This window comes from Chaetura pelagica, unplaced genomic scaffold, assembly GCF_000747805.2.
Source record: "Chaetura pelagica isolate M959 unplaced genomic scaffold, ChaPel_1.0 scaffold1, whole genome shotgun sequence".
Taxonomy (NCBI): Eukaryota; Metazoa; Chordata; class Aves; order Apodiformes; family Apodidae; genus Chaetura; species Chaetura pelagica.
Window position 1 is genome coordinate 720,850 of NW_009951948.1, and position 15,138 is coordinate 735,987.

General features: G+C 44.0%; 1 protein-coding gene across 1 annotated transcript; it reads left to right on the forward strand.

Moving 5' to 3' along the window:
* The first annotated feature begins 209 nt into the window (after window positions 1-209).
* Window positions 210-14,362, forward strand: WDYHV1 (WDYHV motif containing 1). Its single transcript, XM_009997509.1, has 6 exons — window positions 210-251; window positions 695-745; window positions 1,879-1,936; window positions 2,382-2,530; window positions 2,810-2,934; window positions 14,055-14,362. The coding sequence occupies exons 1-6, from the start codon at window positions 238-240 to the stop codon at window positions 14,186-14,188; spliced, it is 531 nt and encodes a 176-aa protein (XP_009995811.1). The 5' UTR covers window positions 210-237; the 3' UTR covers window positions 14,189-14,362.
* Window positions 14,363-15,138: the final 776 nt, after the last annotated feature.

Genomic DNA, 15,138 nt, shown 5'->3' on the forward strand with positions numbered 1-15,138 from the left:
TGTGCGTGCCCCCCGGGCCGTGCGGGACCCCCCGGCCGTGCCCCCAGCCCCGCCAGGCCGGTGCCCTCACCCCTTCTGTCTCCCCCCCCGCCCCGCCCTCCCCCAGAGGTGAAGCTGGGGGGAGGGAATAAGAAACGCTGGTGTTTTGCAGCGAAGAGAACGTCTGGAAGCTGTGCGACCACATCCGGAGCCAGGAGCTACACCCCCTCGAGGAGTTTTACGCCGTTTTCGTCTCCAATGACAGGAGGATGGTGAGTGGCTGTGGGGGGGAGGGGGCAGCCGGGCCTCAGGCCCCAGGCCCAGGGTTTGGGATGTGGTCCCGGCCCCAGGCCCAGCCGGGACACGGGTCAGGCCTTTCTGCTGCAGCCTGGCCTGGGTGCGGGGCCCTCCCACCTGCCTTGGCCTGGGGGCACCCAGACCGCAGCCATGGGGAGTTCTGGCTGCCTGATGCGGGCAGGGCCATGGGAAGAGGCACAGCAGACCTGTGAGTTAATTGTTCCCTCTAATCGGGTTATTATCCAGAACAGTGTCTCCAACTTTATGCTCCTGAAAGAAACTGGATAAAGTTTTCTGGCTGCAGCGCCGATTGAAGGTGGTGAAATTGATAGGTTAGCAAAGAACTAACGAGTTAACCTGAAAGCAATCTTCATTGAAGGCTTTATTCACTTCAGATTTATTCTTTTAAAACTTTCAGGTTCCACTCTGGAAGCAGAAATCAGGGCATGGAGATCAGCCTGTTGTCTGGGTAAGGCATTCTGCTCTCTCAGTAGCTTTGAGTGCATGTTTAGACTCTGTTTAGACTCGTGGGGAAGAAAAGAGCAGTTTCCCACAGCATGTCTCTGTAGTTGATAGCTGCAGGATCAGACATGGGCAGTGTCAGTCATCCTCAGTGTAATAAACACTTTTTTACTGCGAGGCAGAACTGGAGCAGTTTGCCCGGAGAGGCTGTGGAGTCTCCATCCTCAGGTATTCAAAAGCTGCCTGGATGCAGTTCCTTTCACCTGGCTCTTCATGTTCCTGAGGAAAGGAGACTGAGGGGTGACCTCATCAATGTTTACAAATATGTAAGGGGTGAGTGTAAGGAAGATGGAGTTAAGCTTTTTTTCAGTGATGACCAGTGATAGGACAAGGGGCAGTGGGTGCAAACTGGAACAGAGGAGGTTCCATGTAAATAACAGAAAAAATGTCTTTCCTGTGAGAGTGACAGAGCCCTGGAACAGGCTGGCCAGTGAGGTTGTGGAGTCTCCTTCACTGGAGACATTCAAAACCCACCTGGACAATTTCCTGTGTGATGTGCTCTAGGTGATCCTGCTCTGGCAGGGGGGTTGGACTAGGTGATCTTTTGAGGTCCCTTCCAACCCCTAAGATTCTGTGATTCCTGCTTGAGCAGGGGTTTAGACCAAATGACCTCCAGGGGTTCCTTCCAACCTCAACTATTCAATGGTTTTGTATTAATTTATTTATTTCTAATTGTTTTTTTAACAGATTTAGAAAGAGCCTAAACTTTGTGCTTCTTTTTACTGTTCATACTAAACTAACAATGTGACAGTCAGTAAAATCTACAGGTGACAAACCTTGACACTGGCAAGAGTACATAATACATTTGTGAAAATTGCTCTTTGGATATTGTTGAGGCTACCAGATTCATAGAGTTTGAAGTAGAAGTCTGTAATTTTAAGAAGTAGGTGGATGAAGATATCCAAGTAGGCCTGACAGAGAGTAGAGTCAAGACAAAATGGTTACCCTGAAGAAGTATGATATAGTACCCACAGCTGTTTTTTCCCAGCTGTCAAGAACTACTGAAGGAATGTGTCTTACTCTGAAATCTTGTTGGTCTGAGCTGTTAGCTGCTTTTTCAGTTGTGTGCCAGTTTTTCAGCTGCTTTTGGCAGCTAAACACTCAGCACTCAAATTCACAGACTGTGTTACTGCAACAGGTGCAATATCTCATAGTGAAAGAGATCACTAGATAATGTTCAGCTATCATCATATGTTGATGTGAGCATCTATCTAGGACTGGGTTTGAGCCCAAAATGCTTATCCCAATCAATTTTTGTGTTTTGGTGTGGGACATGAGAGAGATTTGCTGTTTTCTGAGGAGCAACCTACACTTCAGTTTAGCTGTCCAGGCTTAAAGGAGGCCACAGAGGAATGGGGAGAATACCAGAGTTCCTTGAAAGGCACAATGGGAGAGACAGGTGTTAGGAAATGGCTCTCCTGGTGCTAGGAATTTTACAGGCTTAATATTTCAAGGGCAGAATGCAGGATTTAAAGAAAGGATCTGTAGCTTCTGCTTTTTTTAGGAAGCTGTTGGTTTTTTTTCACTTCCTTTGGCAGTTTCTCATGAACAGCCTAACTAATGACAATTACCCTTCTACCCAGGACTACCATGTTATTCTACTCCATGTTTCCAGTGGGGAGCAGAACTTCATTTATGATCTCGACACAGTGTTGCCATTTCCATGTCCTTTTGAGCTGTACAGTGTGGAGGCCTTTAGGTCTGATGACAGCCTTCCTCCAGAATTTCACAGGTGATGACATAAAAGATAAAGACCATGCATGTTACTCCATGAAGAAGCTTTTTTGCTATATTCCACTAAAATAAATGCACTGTGTTATAAGAAAAGTAAAGAGCTTTAGAAAAATAAATACCCCTTTTCTTTGCTGGGTAGCTGCTTGGCACAATATGGTTGATTTATGTATTTAATGAAATTAGTGCTCCTTGATGGGAAGAAGGGGCTCTTGGTCTCAGTGACCAGTGCAGTATTGCTTACATGCATCTTTTGATAGAATTTTGCACTATTATTTAGGAAAATCAGGATGATTCGAGCAGATTTGTACTTGAAGACGTTTGCTTCAGACAGGTCTCATATGAAAGATGCAAATGGGAAGTGGCAGAAACCTCCTCCTTCATACCCTTGCATTGAAACTGCAGGTAAGCTGCCAGAGCTCCTTTTTCCTGCTTACAGGGGTTGAATGGCATAGTCCAAGATGCACATGAGAAATAAATATGCTTCTGTGACATGTGTCCAGAAGCATCTGGCACTTTCTTTTTTGAACATGGAAAGTCTATCATGCTTCCACGCTAGACTAGCATATACCAAGCTGGAGCTCAGTCTGGCCAATGTCATAAGGGACAATAAGCAAAGTTTTTACAAATATGTGAGCAATAAAAGAGTCAGGGAGAATTTCCATCCATATTGGATGCAGAGGGAAACACTGCAACCAAGGATGAGGAAAAGGCTGAGATAATGCCTTTCTCCTCTCTGTCTTTAATCGTCAGAGCAGCTTCTCCCACTGTATCCAATCTCCTGAGCTGGAAGATAAGGACAGAGAGCAGAACAAACCCCCATAATCCAGGAGGAAGTAGTTAAGGACCTGCTATGGCACCTGAACATGCACAAGTCTATCGGGCCAGATGGGATTCACCTAAGAGTGCTGGAGAAGCTCACCAAGCCTCTCTCTGCCATTTATCAGTTGTCCTGGTCAACAGGGGAGATCTCAGAGGACTGGAGGGTGGCTAATGGGATGCCCATCTACAAGAAGAGCTGAAGGAGGATCCAGGGAACTACAGGCCTGTCAGCCTTACCTCAGTACTGGGAAAGATCATGGAGAGGCTCATCTTGAGTGAGCTCATACAGCAATTGCAGGTCAGCCAGGGGATCAGGGCCAAGCAGCATGGGTTTATGAAAGAAGGTCTTGCTTAAACAACCTGATCTCTTGCTATGACCATGTGACCCACCTTTTGGATGAGGGGAAGAGTGTGGTATTTGTCTACCTGGACTTCAGTAAGGCCTTTGACACCATCTCTCACAGCATTCTCCTGGAGAAGCTGGCAAACCATGGCATAGACAATTGTCCTTTTCACTGGGTAAAAACTGGCTGGATGGGTGGGCCCAGAGAGTTGTGGTAAATGGGGTCAAATCCAGTTGGTGGCCGGTCAGCAGTGGTGTCCCTCAGGGCCCAGTTCTGGGGCCAGTCTTGTTCAATGTCTGTATCAGTGATCTGGATGAGGGGATTGAGTGCACGCTCAGTAAGGTTGTAGATGACACCAAATTTGGTGGGAATGTTGATCTGCTTGAGGGTAGGAAGGCTCTACAGAGGGATCTGGACAGGCTGGATCGATGGGTCAAGGCCAGTTGTATGAGGTTCAACAAGGCCGAGTGTCAGGTCCTGCATTTCAGACACAACAACCCCAGGCAGCTCTGCAGGCTTGGGGAAGAGTGGCTGGAGAGCTGCCCAGCAGAAAAGGACCTGGGGGTGCTGGTTGACACTTGGCTGAATGTGAGCCAGCAGCATGGCCAGGTGGGCAAGGAGGCCAAGAGTATCCTGGCCTTTGTATCAGGAATAGTGTGGCTATCAGGATTAAAGTGATTGTGCCCCTGTACTTGGTACTGGTGAGGCTGCACATCGAGTGCTGTGTTCAGTTCTGGGCACTTCATTACAAGACATTGACTTGTTGGAGCATGTCCAGAGAAGAGCAACCAAGCTGATGAAGTCTTGAGAGAACAGGCCCTATGAGGAGAGGCTGAGGGTATTGGGCTTGTTTAGTTCAGAGAAGGCTGAGAGAGGAGACTTCATTACTCTCCACCTGAAAGGAGGTTGTAGTGAGGTTGGCTTTGGCCTCTTGTCCCAAGTGAATAACAGTAGGACCCAAGGAAATGGCCTGAAGTTGTGCCACAGGAGGTTTAGACTAGGTATTCAGAATAATTTCTTTACTGAAAGAGTGGTCAGGCACTGGAACAGGCTGCCCAAGGACGTGGTGGTCACCATCCCTGGAGGTATTCAAGAAATATGCAGATGAGGCACTTCAAGGCATGCTTTTGTGGGCCTGGTGGGTTTTTTTGGGGTTGTGTGTTGTTGGTTTTGTGGGGTTTTTCTTTTGTCATTTGGGTGGGATGTTTTGTTGCCTTATCCTCCCTGGGTGGACAGTTGGACGAGGTGATCTTAGAGGTCTTTTCCAACTGTGACAATTCTGTGATTATCAAACATTAAGTACTGATTTTCATAAACTGAGCAGAGAATAAGAGACAAGTAATACCTCTTGCTACAGCAGGGAATTGAAGCAAAGAGGCCGAATAATTTGCTTAGGGTCACAAAGTGAAATTTTAACACAGGGCTTACACCACACTTTAGCTGGCAGGTCCATCCTGCTGGAAAACCTTATTTTGACAGGAGGAAGATTTTGGGCTTTGCTCAGCATGCTGGGTTTGCCTGCATGAGGTGTTTGAGGTTACTCTACCAGATGAATGGACCGGAGGACACTTTAAAGCAAACTGGGAAGTCAGCAAATTTTTCTCTGAGCCTTAAGCCTCTTTAAGTGCTTTTCTAGATAACAGCCTCTGAACTAAGCAGAGAAGGAAAGACTTTCCATCTTTTCCGTAGAGCTGCTTAAACAGTTTCTTATCACACAGCATTTGAGCTCATTCTAATCATGTGCTTGGCAAGCTGCCTAGCATTTGCCCTGTGTGTGTGTTCTTTTATTTCCAAGTGGAGAAAACTGTTGTGAAATTCTGCTTTGAAAGTTTTTTCATGTTATTGCTGTGCATGTTTTGTCTATTGCTCTTTAATAACACAGTACTGCTATTTATGTTAGAGAAAGCAGGGTCAGAGAAACATGTTTTGTGTTTACATCCAAGTTTCTTGTGGTTTCAAGTTGCTGGGCAGTTAATTCTTCATCTTTGCTTTGGCTTCTAAGGAAGGTTGGTGTCTCACACTACCAGAAAAATTAATTATGAATGTAGGCAGGAGTACAGGAGTAATCTTCATGGTGAAGCTTTAGGTGTTTTCTAGACAATTCAGGTTATGAAGCACTGTAAATTCTATGTCTTGGTCCTTATCTCCAGTAGTTTTATACGAAGTAGTGTAGTGAGTGGAGGATGCCTGAACTGCAGTTCATGGTTTGCTGTTAGCTGGAGCTTCCTGTGTGCTGAGGACGCTTTTTGCCTGGGAAAACCTTACTGTTGTGATAGTTGAAAGCTCATTAATGTGAGTAGTGTAGGTAAGGCCAGACCAGGAAGATAAAAAAAAGTTACAGAATGAGAGTTGCAGATGTGTAACATTTACATTCAGCTGTAGGAAATGACTCCATAGCTGCAAACCCTGTAACTCTCCCTTACCTGTTTTGCTAGCTTGAGCTTTACCTCACTGATAAGCAGCAGCCATGTGGTCTCAACCAGCCTCCAGATTGGGTCTGTGATGTTGGTAGATACTGAAAGATACATAGATCTTCATTCCTCCTATGCTTTATTTCTTTGCTCTGTACCTTGCCATGCTGACAGAAGCATCCATAGGTCACCTAGTCCAACACCTGCTCAAAATAGGCATTTCTTAGGGCTCTGTCCAGTATAGTCTTGAACACCTTCAGGGATAGAGATTCCACCACCTTTCTGGGCAGCCTGTTTCAATATTTAACCACTGTCATGGTAACAAAATAAAAATAAAATCCTAGTATGTAATGAGAACTTCTTATGTTCCAATTTGCTTTCTTTGCTTCTTGTTTTGTTGCCAGACTCCTCCAAGAAGGCTCTAGCTCCATATTTGTGTGTTCTGATCATGTAGATGTAGATAGCAGTAAGGTCTCCCCTTCATCTTTTATGTTTAAGATACAATGCTTCCAGCCTCTCCTTGAATATTATGTTCTTCTGCCCCAGAAGGCTTGATGTTCCTCTTCTGGGCTCACTCTAGTGTGTCAGTTTTTTGGGGGGTTGTCTTTTTTTTTTGTATTGAGAGTCTCCAAACTGGACACCACAGTATTCTAGCTCTTTGCTGATGTGCTCCGGACTCCTGGTCAGCTGGCTGAAAGACACTGGTTACCCTGTACCCACTGAAAGTGGAAGGTCATTCACTAGGTAGTTTCAAGATCTGCATCAGGACAGGAGTAGATTGTATCAGATCTAGGATGTCTAGTCCAAGCTGTCTTTCATTCACTACCAGTTTTTCCAGCTTTCTTTTTTAGTCTTCCTTGTATTCACTCAAGGTATCTTAAAATGATGTGTCCTCAGGGTGCACAATGCTGTCAGTCAGTCTGGGATTAACTGTTTTGGAACAAGCATCTGCATTAACTTGCAGCTGAATCTGAAGTCCTGTTCTTCAGTGTGCAGTTCTGTCGATGAGCACATCTTGCAGGCAACATACAGGTTTAGAAAGCATTGCTGTCAACAAGTAGAACTGGAATTCTCTTTGAGAGACTGGTAAAGTACTGTCTCAGCACAGTTTTATCAGGCATAAAAGTGCCTTATATTAAACTTGATGGAAAACTGGGTGGCAGGCCTTTTGCTATCATACAGGAGCGTGGGGTATTAATGTTCATGTCCATGCCAAATTCCATTGCAGATAACTGTTTTCTCCCTGCAGTTCCACTCAGATAGAGTGTGCTGCTTTCAGTGTTACTTTGTGTTTGCTTAAGATTAAATTGCCTACATATATCATGTGTAGAGGCGACTGCAATTCAATGGCTGACAGAATTGACCAGATACTGGTTTAGTATCAATGTATTTGTGAGGCACGTTTACATCACAGCCTTGGTATTGTTACTCTTATTATTTTTCTGTCATTCAGAATAGCCACATTCCCAAGTTTTTGAGTAAAAGACTACAAAAGCATACAAGGTTTTTATATTACTTCTCTTTGCTATATGTCTTCTTTGATGTTAAACAAATGTTTGAAGACTGAAAAACTAAAATAAAAATGGATCAATGTTTGTTTTTTTTTTATATGTGAACATTGTGCTGTTAAAAAAAGTCCTCATGAGCTCTTGGTATTTAAAGATAACCAGCACTCTGATACTATTTTGTGGATACAGTTTGCTAGGTGTTACATCATATTACACTGTTAAATCTTACATAAACTGCACTTCTTATCCCACTTAGTTTTAAAGTTTTTAGTAAACTTGTAAAGACAATATTTGCCCTCCATACTAAAATGCTGCCTGTTCCAGAGCTGAGCAGCTGTTAAGCCTGCATATATAGCATTTGGGAAAAGAAAATTCCATGGTATCCAAGTCAGATGTAAAGCAGATAAGACTTTTGGTAGGATAATGTAATTACTTAGTGTGGAGTTAGGACAGGATACTGGAGACCCATTTAATGATTATGAAATTCCATTTGGAACTGAATCAAGGAATCTCTATCAGTCACTAATTGAACATTTTTTCCTATTAATAACACAAAAGGAAAAATTCTTAAACTGTATTTGGGCTGCTCATGAGGTTGCACAGTAAACCTTCTAAAATAAACTTATCCTGAGTCATAAATTCCAGTCCATGCTTTTAAAAAATGAAGCTAGGTTATTTTATTTTTTTTTAATGAACCTAAACTTTTTTTTTAAAAAACAACAAACAACCCAAGACCAACTGAAGAAAAATAAATTCTCAAACTCATAGAATGGTTTGGGTTGGAAGGGACCTTAAAGATCATCTAGTTCCAACCCTCCTGCATGGGCAGGGACACTCCCCACTAGACCAGGTTGCTCAAAGTCCCATGCAACCTGGCCTTGAACACTTCCAGGGATGGGGCAGCCACAGCTTCCCTGGGCAGCCTGTTCCAGTCTCTCACCACCCTCATAATGAAGAATTTCTTCCTAATGTCTAATCTAAATCTACCCTGCACTAGTTTAAGGCCATTGCCCCTCATCCTATGACTACACACTGTTGTAAAAAGCCCCTCCCCAGCTTTCCTGTAGCCCCTTCAGGTACTGAAAAGCTTTTATAAGCTCTCCCTGGAACCTTCTCCTCTCCAGGTTGAACAGCCCCAACTCTCTCAGCCTGTCTTGGTAGGAGAGGTGCTCCAGCCCTCTGATCATTGTTGTGGCCCTTCTCTGGACTCACTCCGAGAACTCCATGTCCTTGTGTTGGGGGCTCCAGCAAGCCCAGCCTGAGGTTTTCTTTTAAGTCTTCTCTCCACAAAATTAGTAAGGCCTGATTCTGTTTAGTATATGAGTCTTGATGAGCTCAGCTCTCCTTACAAACCTGTGTAAAATACAGCTTGCACGGTGTGTTTCAAAATTACTCAGAACAGATGGTCTTGCAGCTTATATACAACTGTTGGCATCAGCTCTAACACTGAAAAGCACTGGTTTGAATTTCAGCCCTCCCTCGGTGTTTGGTGGCACACTGGCAGGGTTGATTTGCAAAGGCTTTTTGTTATTATGATTATTAAAATCCCTGGCAGTCATAAATGATGGGGTTTTACTTGCAGGGTTTTTTGTTTTGAAGAGCATAAGTAGGACAGCTGAGGAATTCTGGAGGCACAGTGTGTAACACATCTATATAACAGGTGTGCTGCTAGACAGAGGACAGGCAGATGTCTGCAGTTTCTCTTTGAGGTCATGGTAGGATCCTAGTGAAAACAAAAAGAAAAGCACTAATATGGATATAAGTAGCTCATATGCACTTTATGGGAACCTTCTGCTCCTCTCATTTGAAAATAAAACACCAGTCTGTCAAGTTAGGTCCTTACTTCATGAGCTTTTGTGGAAGTAATGAATCAGGTGGGGGACACAGCCAATAAGATGCATCTAAGGATAGAAGTACTTCAATTCCACCAGTGTCGTACTGAAATCACACTGCTTTCTGTGAAAGACAATTTAAGGTGACCAGTTTTCTTTTACACTAAGAACTAGGATGGTTTGCACAGGCAGTTATGTCTTGACTGTGGGAACAACACCCTCTATAGAATCATTGGATTGTTTTGGTTGGGAAAGACCTGTAAGATCATCAAGTCCTACTGTTAACCTGCCAAGTCCACCACTAAACCATGCACCACATCTTGCATGTCTTTTAAATACCTCTAGGGACACCCTGTTCTAGTGCCTGACAACCCTTTCAGTGAAGATGTTTTCCCTAATATCCAACCTAAATCTCCCCTGGTGCAACTTCAGGCCATTTCCTCATATCCTATTGCTTATTACTTTGAAGATGAGACCAACCCCCACCTTGCTACAACCTCCCTTCAGGTGGCTGTAGAGAGTGATAAGGTCTCCCCTCAGCCTCCTCGTCTCCAAACTAAACAACCTCAGTTCCCTCAGATGCTTTGCATTTGGTTCTTCTTGTAGATGGGCTTCGCGTTTGCTAACCTCCAGTGAAGTGGGACCTCCCTGGTTAGCCAGGACTGCTGATAAATGATGGAAAGAGGCTTGGTGAGCACTTCTGCCAGCTCCCTCAGGACCATTGGGTGAATCCTATCTGACCCCCTAGGGTTGTGGGGCCAGTTTTACCACACTCTGTGGTAAGAGCCTTCTTGATTCTGCCTGCAACACTTCTTTCCCTCTTCAGGCTAGGGACAGGGATCTGAAGAGAACTGTAGACACCTAAGCAAATGTTTCACGAGCCAAATTTTCTAGGTATTTTAGGTGCCCCCAGGGCTAGGCAGCAGCAGAAATGATCTTGAAGGCTTTGTTTCAGACTTGCTCGCTTCCAGCAGCCCTTTGGCAGCTGTCATTATGCAGTTAGTCCAAGGTCTGTGAGTCAAGCAGAGGCTTGAATAAAACATTTCTTTCTAACTACTGTTGGCAGAAGCCAGGAGTATCATGGTTAACAGTGCCATCTGATAGTGTGTTGCCTTTTATTTTGTTCATGCATGGGGCAATCAGACTTGATTAAAAAAAATAAAATTATGCAAAAATTCCAGATAGCACTGGCCAGGTCTCATTGACTGTGTATATAATAAAGTGGGTTTGGCTGAAGAGGGAGCATTGGCTCTGAGCATGCAGCAATGCAGACTAGTCTAATAGACACCGCACCTGAGGAGGGCTGCATGTGTAATGTAAATCTTAAAAAAAAAATAATTATGCTGCTCTTGACCTTGTATAAATGTTACATAAAGCATGTTCCTCCTTGCTTTGGTGGAAAATCCTTTTGCGTTGTCAACTGCAGCATCCAGGTGTCTCTTTTGTAAGTACTGCTGTTTGTCCCTCTTCATCTGCTGTAGGAAGAGGACTTTGTGGTGTGTCACAACCCAGGTAGGGCAACCAAGGGAGATTCAGATTGGACCCCCTTGCTTTCTAAACTCCTCCTCATAGAGGAGCCTAGGTGCGGCTGGATCCAACCTTAGTCTCAGACCTGGCCCTTCCAAGGAGAGTGATTAAAATGTGTTCCAAGGAAATGCTCAACTGTCTGATACCCCATGATCAGATAAAGGTGAAACAAGACACTCAAGGTCTGTATTTGAGAGCTAGGTTTAATTAAAGCTATAGAAGGCAGGAATATATACTTCAACTATTACCTCAGGCTGTGTGATCATAAAGGCTGATAATTTAGATCACAGAAGTCATAATACAGGTACATTCAAGCTGCATGACCTAAGTAAAATCTTTGTTAGACCTTGTGCTGCTTAATTGATTTAAGGAAGGAAGAAAGAGAGAACAGAAGAAGAATAGAGTGATAGATGATAGAAAATCACCAGTCCTGGATCCAGCGTTGGTCCTGCCAATGGGGGGAGGGTTGGTGTCAGTGAGGCCCCCCAAGCTCACCATCACAGCTTCTCCTCCTGTAGGCCTGTTTCACTTAAACAGTTGTTTCTCAGCGATGAGTAAGTGTATTGAGACATCACCAATGAGCACCTGGCATGAGCCTGTGCCCTTCCACTGTTATCTCAGTCACTGTACATGCAGGCCATATGCAGCCATCAGCATTGTCTCCAGCCTCTCTGGCAGTCCAGGCTTTGTTGGAGGGCTTACAGTGGTGCTTCAATACCACCTCCCAAGTGTGGGTCCTGAGGGCTGGTCCCTCACGTGGTGTTCTCGGGCATTTTTGCCAAGCTATTTTCTGAAGCTGTTAGTCTGATGTAACATGCATGGCATCCAGATACAGCACGTGAGTAAGAAGGCTGGCATAGAGAGGCTGTTATCTCCTGAACTGAAATAGGAGAGGCCTCACAACGTTGTTTCCGGTGAACAGCTCTCACACTACTTCAGTGCCATCTACTGACCGGTACTTAGACCATCTGCTCTTCACTTGTTTGCTTTGTTAAAACAATTTTTCTTTTCATTAAACTTACCTGATGAAGTTGTTATGCTCTGCCACAGTGGTCCTGAATGTAAAAGAGTATTTCCCTTCCTACAGACCTTGTGACAGCAAATTCCAACTTGCTAACAGCTGTGTTTGTAACTCTACTGGAACAATCCCCCTTAGGCTTCTTTGCCATTCACAGAACAGTTTAATGAAATTATTTTTTTGCTATGTTCAATGCATATAAAGCAGGGGATTAGCAGGGATCTTTCAAATCTTAAGCTAATGTTAAAACAAAAGCATTTGGGAGGAAAAGACAAGTTGGAAATGGGAAGAGAGGCTCACAACTACCAGCAGGCACAAGCTGTTATCCCCTAATTGTTTTCAAGCTACAACAACAAATTGCTGGGCTTGTACTATTTTAAATTCTCACATAGGCAGAAATTGGCCCTGTTCTGCTAGACTAATTTCAGCAGTAGGACAGCTTGGCTGAACAAAAGGATTTTCCATGTGCAAAGCCCAAAGAGGTTAATAAGAAAAGAGTTAGGGGCCAGACCTCAGAAGTGGTGAGACCTGGGGTTAGGAAAATCACAAAGCTGTGCCATAGTGTAGATGTGGTACAAGTAGAGGGCTTTGAGGGCTGGATTATGGCTGGGACTTCTTGGTCTGGGCTTTTGAATATTGTCTTGCCTTCCTCAGCTCTCCATAATGATAAATCTAATTACACAAGCTTTTTGCAGCTGACCCAAATTCCATCCTATGGATTTTCCAATCCATTCATTAGAGCCTACTCTTGTTTGATTCCTAATCCTTTAATGCACACATGAATCATCCATGTTAAAATAAATAGTTTTAAATACCACGGGAAAGCTGTAACAGTAAATTCAGTGTCTCTTCCACTCTGTTCTTTAAACTCATTCTCTGCCAGTTTTCTTTTAATGGGCATTGAAAAATACTATGTGTGCTGATCATCAGTGAGAACATAAAACAACAAGCCCAGAGATGTAGTCAGAGCTGAATAGGCTGAGGAATCATAAACCTCTGATCAGTGTGTTTCTGAGTCAGCAAAGCTTGTAACAGGCCAGCTCCAGAAAAAGGACACAGCAGGCACCTAAGCCCAGAACTGCACACCAGCACTTTCCGCTGGGCAATCTGGGATCCACGGATAGAACAGAATGGTTTCTGCTTCCTTGCAGGGTCAGATCAAACTCCTGGCAAAGAGCAGTCTTGCTGACTTTTCTCTTGAAACTATGGCAGTTCACCTTTTCCCCTCTGACTTCATTCACTGCTTCAGGATTAAAAAAAACCACGAAGTGTTTTCCCCCAGCCTAGGTTTGTGCCTTTGTTTGCCTGAGCATCCCTCTAGGCCATGGGCTGGGTTACATCAGACATTTCCTCCAGTCTGCATGTTCTGACCTTGCAGTGAGCCCAGGAGCAGCAAGGACAAAGTTCAGGGCTGGAAGGAGAGCAAATAGAGAACAAATACTGCAGGGAGTGACAAACTGTAGGCTTGCCAAGGGGCTATTTGCTTCTGAGAAGCACTAAGCAACTTCCAGTTGTGGCTGCTGCTCTGATCCAGTTCCTCTGTGGTCAGTGCAAAAGGTGACTTTGGTTCAGAACTTCATGGGGCAATAATATCTCCCCTGCTTTTGAGTAACCAGGATTGTGTGAACAAAGGAAGGCTACAAGCACCTGTAGCACTGGAATTTCCTGTGTTGGTTGTTATTTGCACTCTTAAGTCTCTGACACTATTTGACCCCTCTAGGTTGCTGTGGAAGAGAAAACATCATACTCTTCCCTAAGCATACTCATTTCTAATGACTAAGGACACTTACTTATGCGATAATGTAATTATTTCCCTGGGCAGGGAGAGGGATCAGGGGCAAAAGCAACATTTCAGAGACTGGAAATAGAGGTTTTTGTAGCACTGAACAATTGCAGGTTCTTGCTGAACTGCAGCTCAGCAACTGTGCTATGAACTGTTCCCTGTTTTGAAATGAACCATCAAAGAGGTCTTGGGAGGCATTTTTTTCATAGACATATACCTGTGCTGCAGAAGCTGCATCAGGAGCTTAAATATTTATTTCCCTTTTCTGGTCCTTTTTTAGAGTCAAAGATGAACTTGGATGATTTCATCAGTATGAATCCCGAAGTGGGATGGGGCTCAGTGTTCTCCCTTCCTGATTTTGTGCATCGATTTGGCAGACAGACTGATTACAGCTATTCCTTGGAAGGACAGTGAAGCAAACAAAGAAGTTCTCCCTGCTTCTGTTTTGAGTGGGTGTGTTTTGTTTTGCTGCTCTTACACTGTATTTATGGTTTACATTTCTTTACATGGAAGTAAGTATTTGGGCAAATAGAATACCCAATCAGAAATATAATGAACTGAATAAAAAGTTTTATTTTGATTATGTAACAAACTTGTTTTTTAATATGTCAAATGAAAGGCAGACATCCCACTGTAAACATATTACTTTTACAGCTACTGTGCCCAACTTGAAAAGAGCATTTACAGACTCTAAGAAAAACTTCTGGATAAACATGTGCATACCAGTACTGAACGTTTTAGCTCAAATTGTTAATATCACTACATTTTACAAGTGAGATACAATGTATTTTCTTTGTATGATGATTTCTATCACTTTTATCAAGAGATGGCACATCTCAGTTTTGTCACCAACTTTATCAATTAGGCTTTTTTAGCAGAAGCCTAAGGGCCAGACCCACAGAAAACTGTGTCCTGGGCTGCATCAGAAGGAACGTGGCCAGCAGGTCAAGGGAGGTGATTCTGCCCCTCTACTTCATTCTCATGAGACCCCACCTGGAGTACTGTGGCCAATTCTGGAGCCACCAACACAAGAAGGATATGGAGCAAGTCCAGAGGAGGGCCACGAAGATAATCAAAGGCTGGGAGCACCTCTGCTGTGAAGACAGGATGAGAGAGTTTGGGTTGTCCAGCCCGGAGAAGAGAAGGCTCTGAGGACAGCCTTCCAGTACCTGAAGGGGCTACAGGAAATACGGAAATACGGGGTGGAGCTTTTTACAACAGTGTGTAGTGATAAGACGAAGGGCAATGGCCCTAAACTAGTGCAGGGTAGATTTAGATTAGACATTAGGAAGAAATTCTTTACTGTGAGGGTGATGAGAGACTGGAACAGGCTGCCCAGGGAGGTTGTGGATGCCCCATCCCTG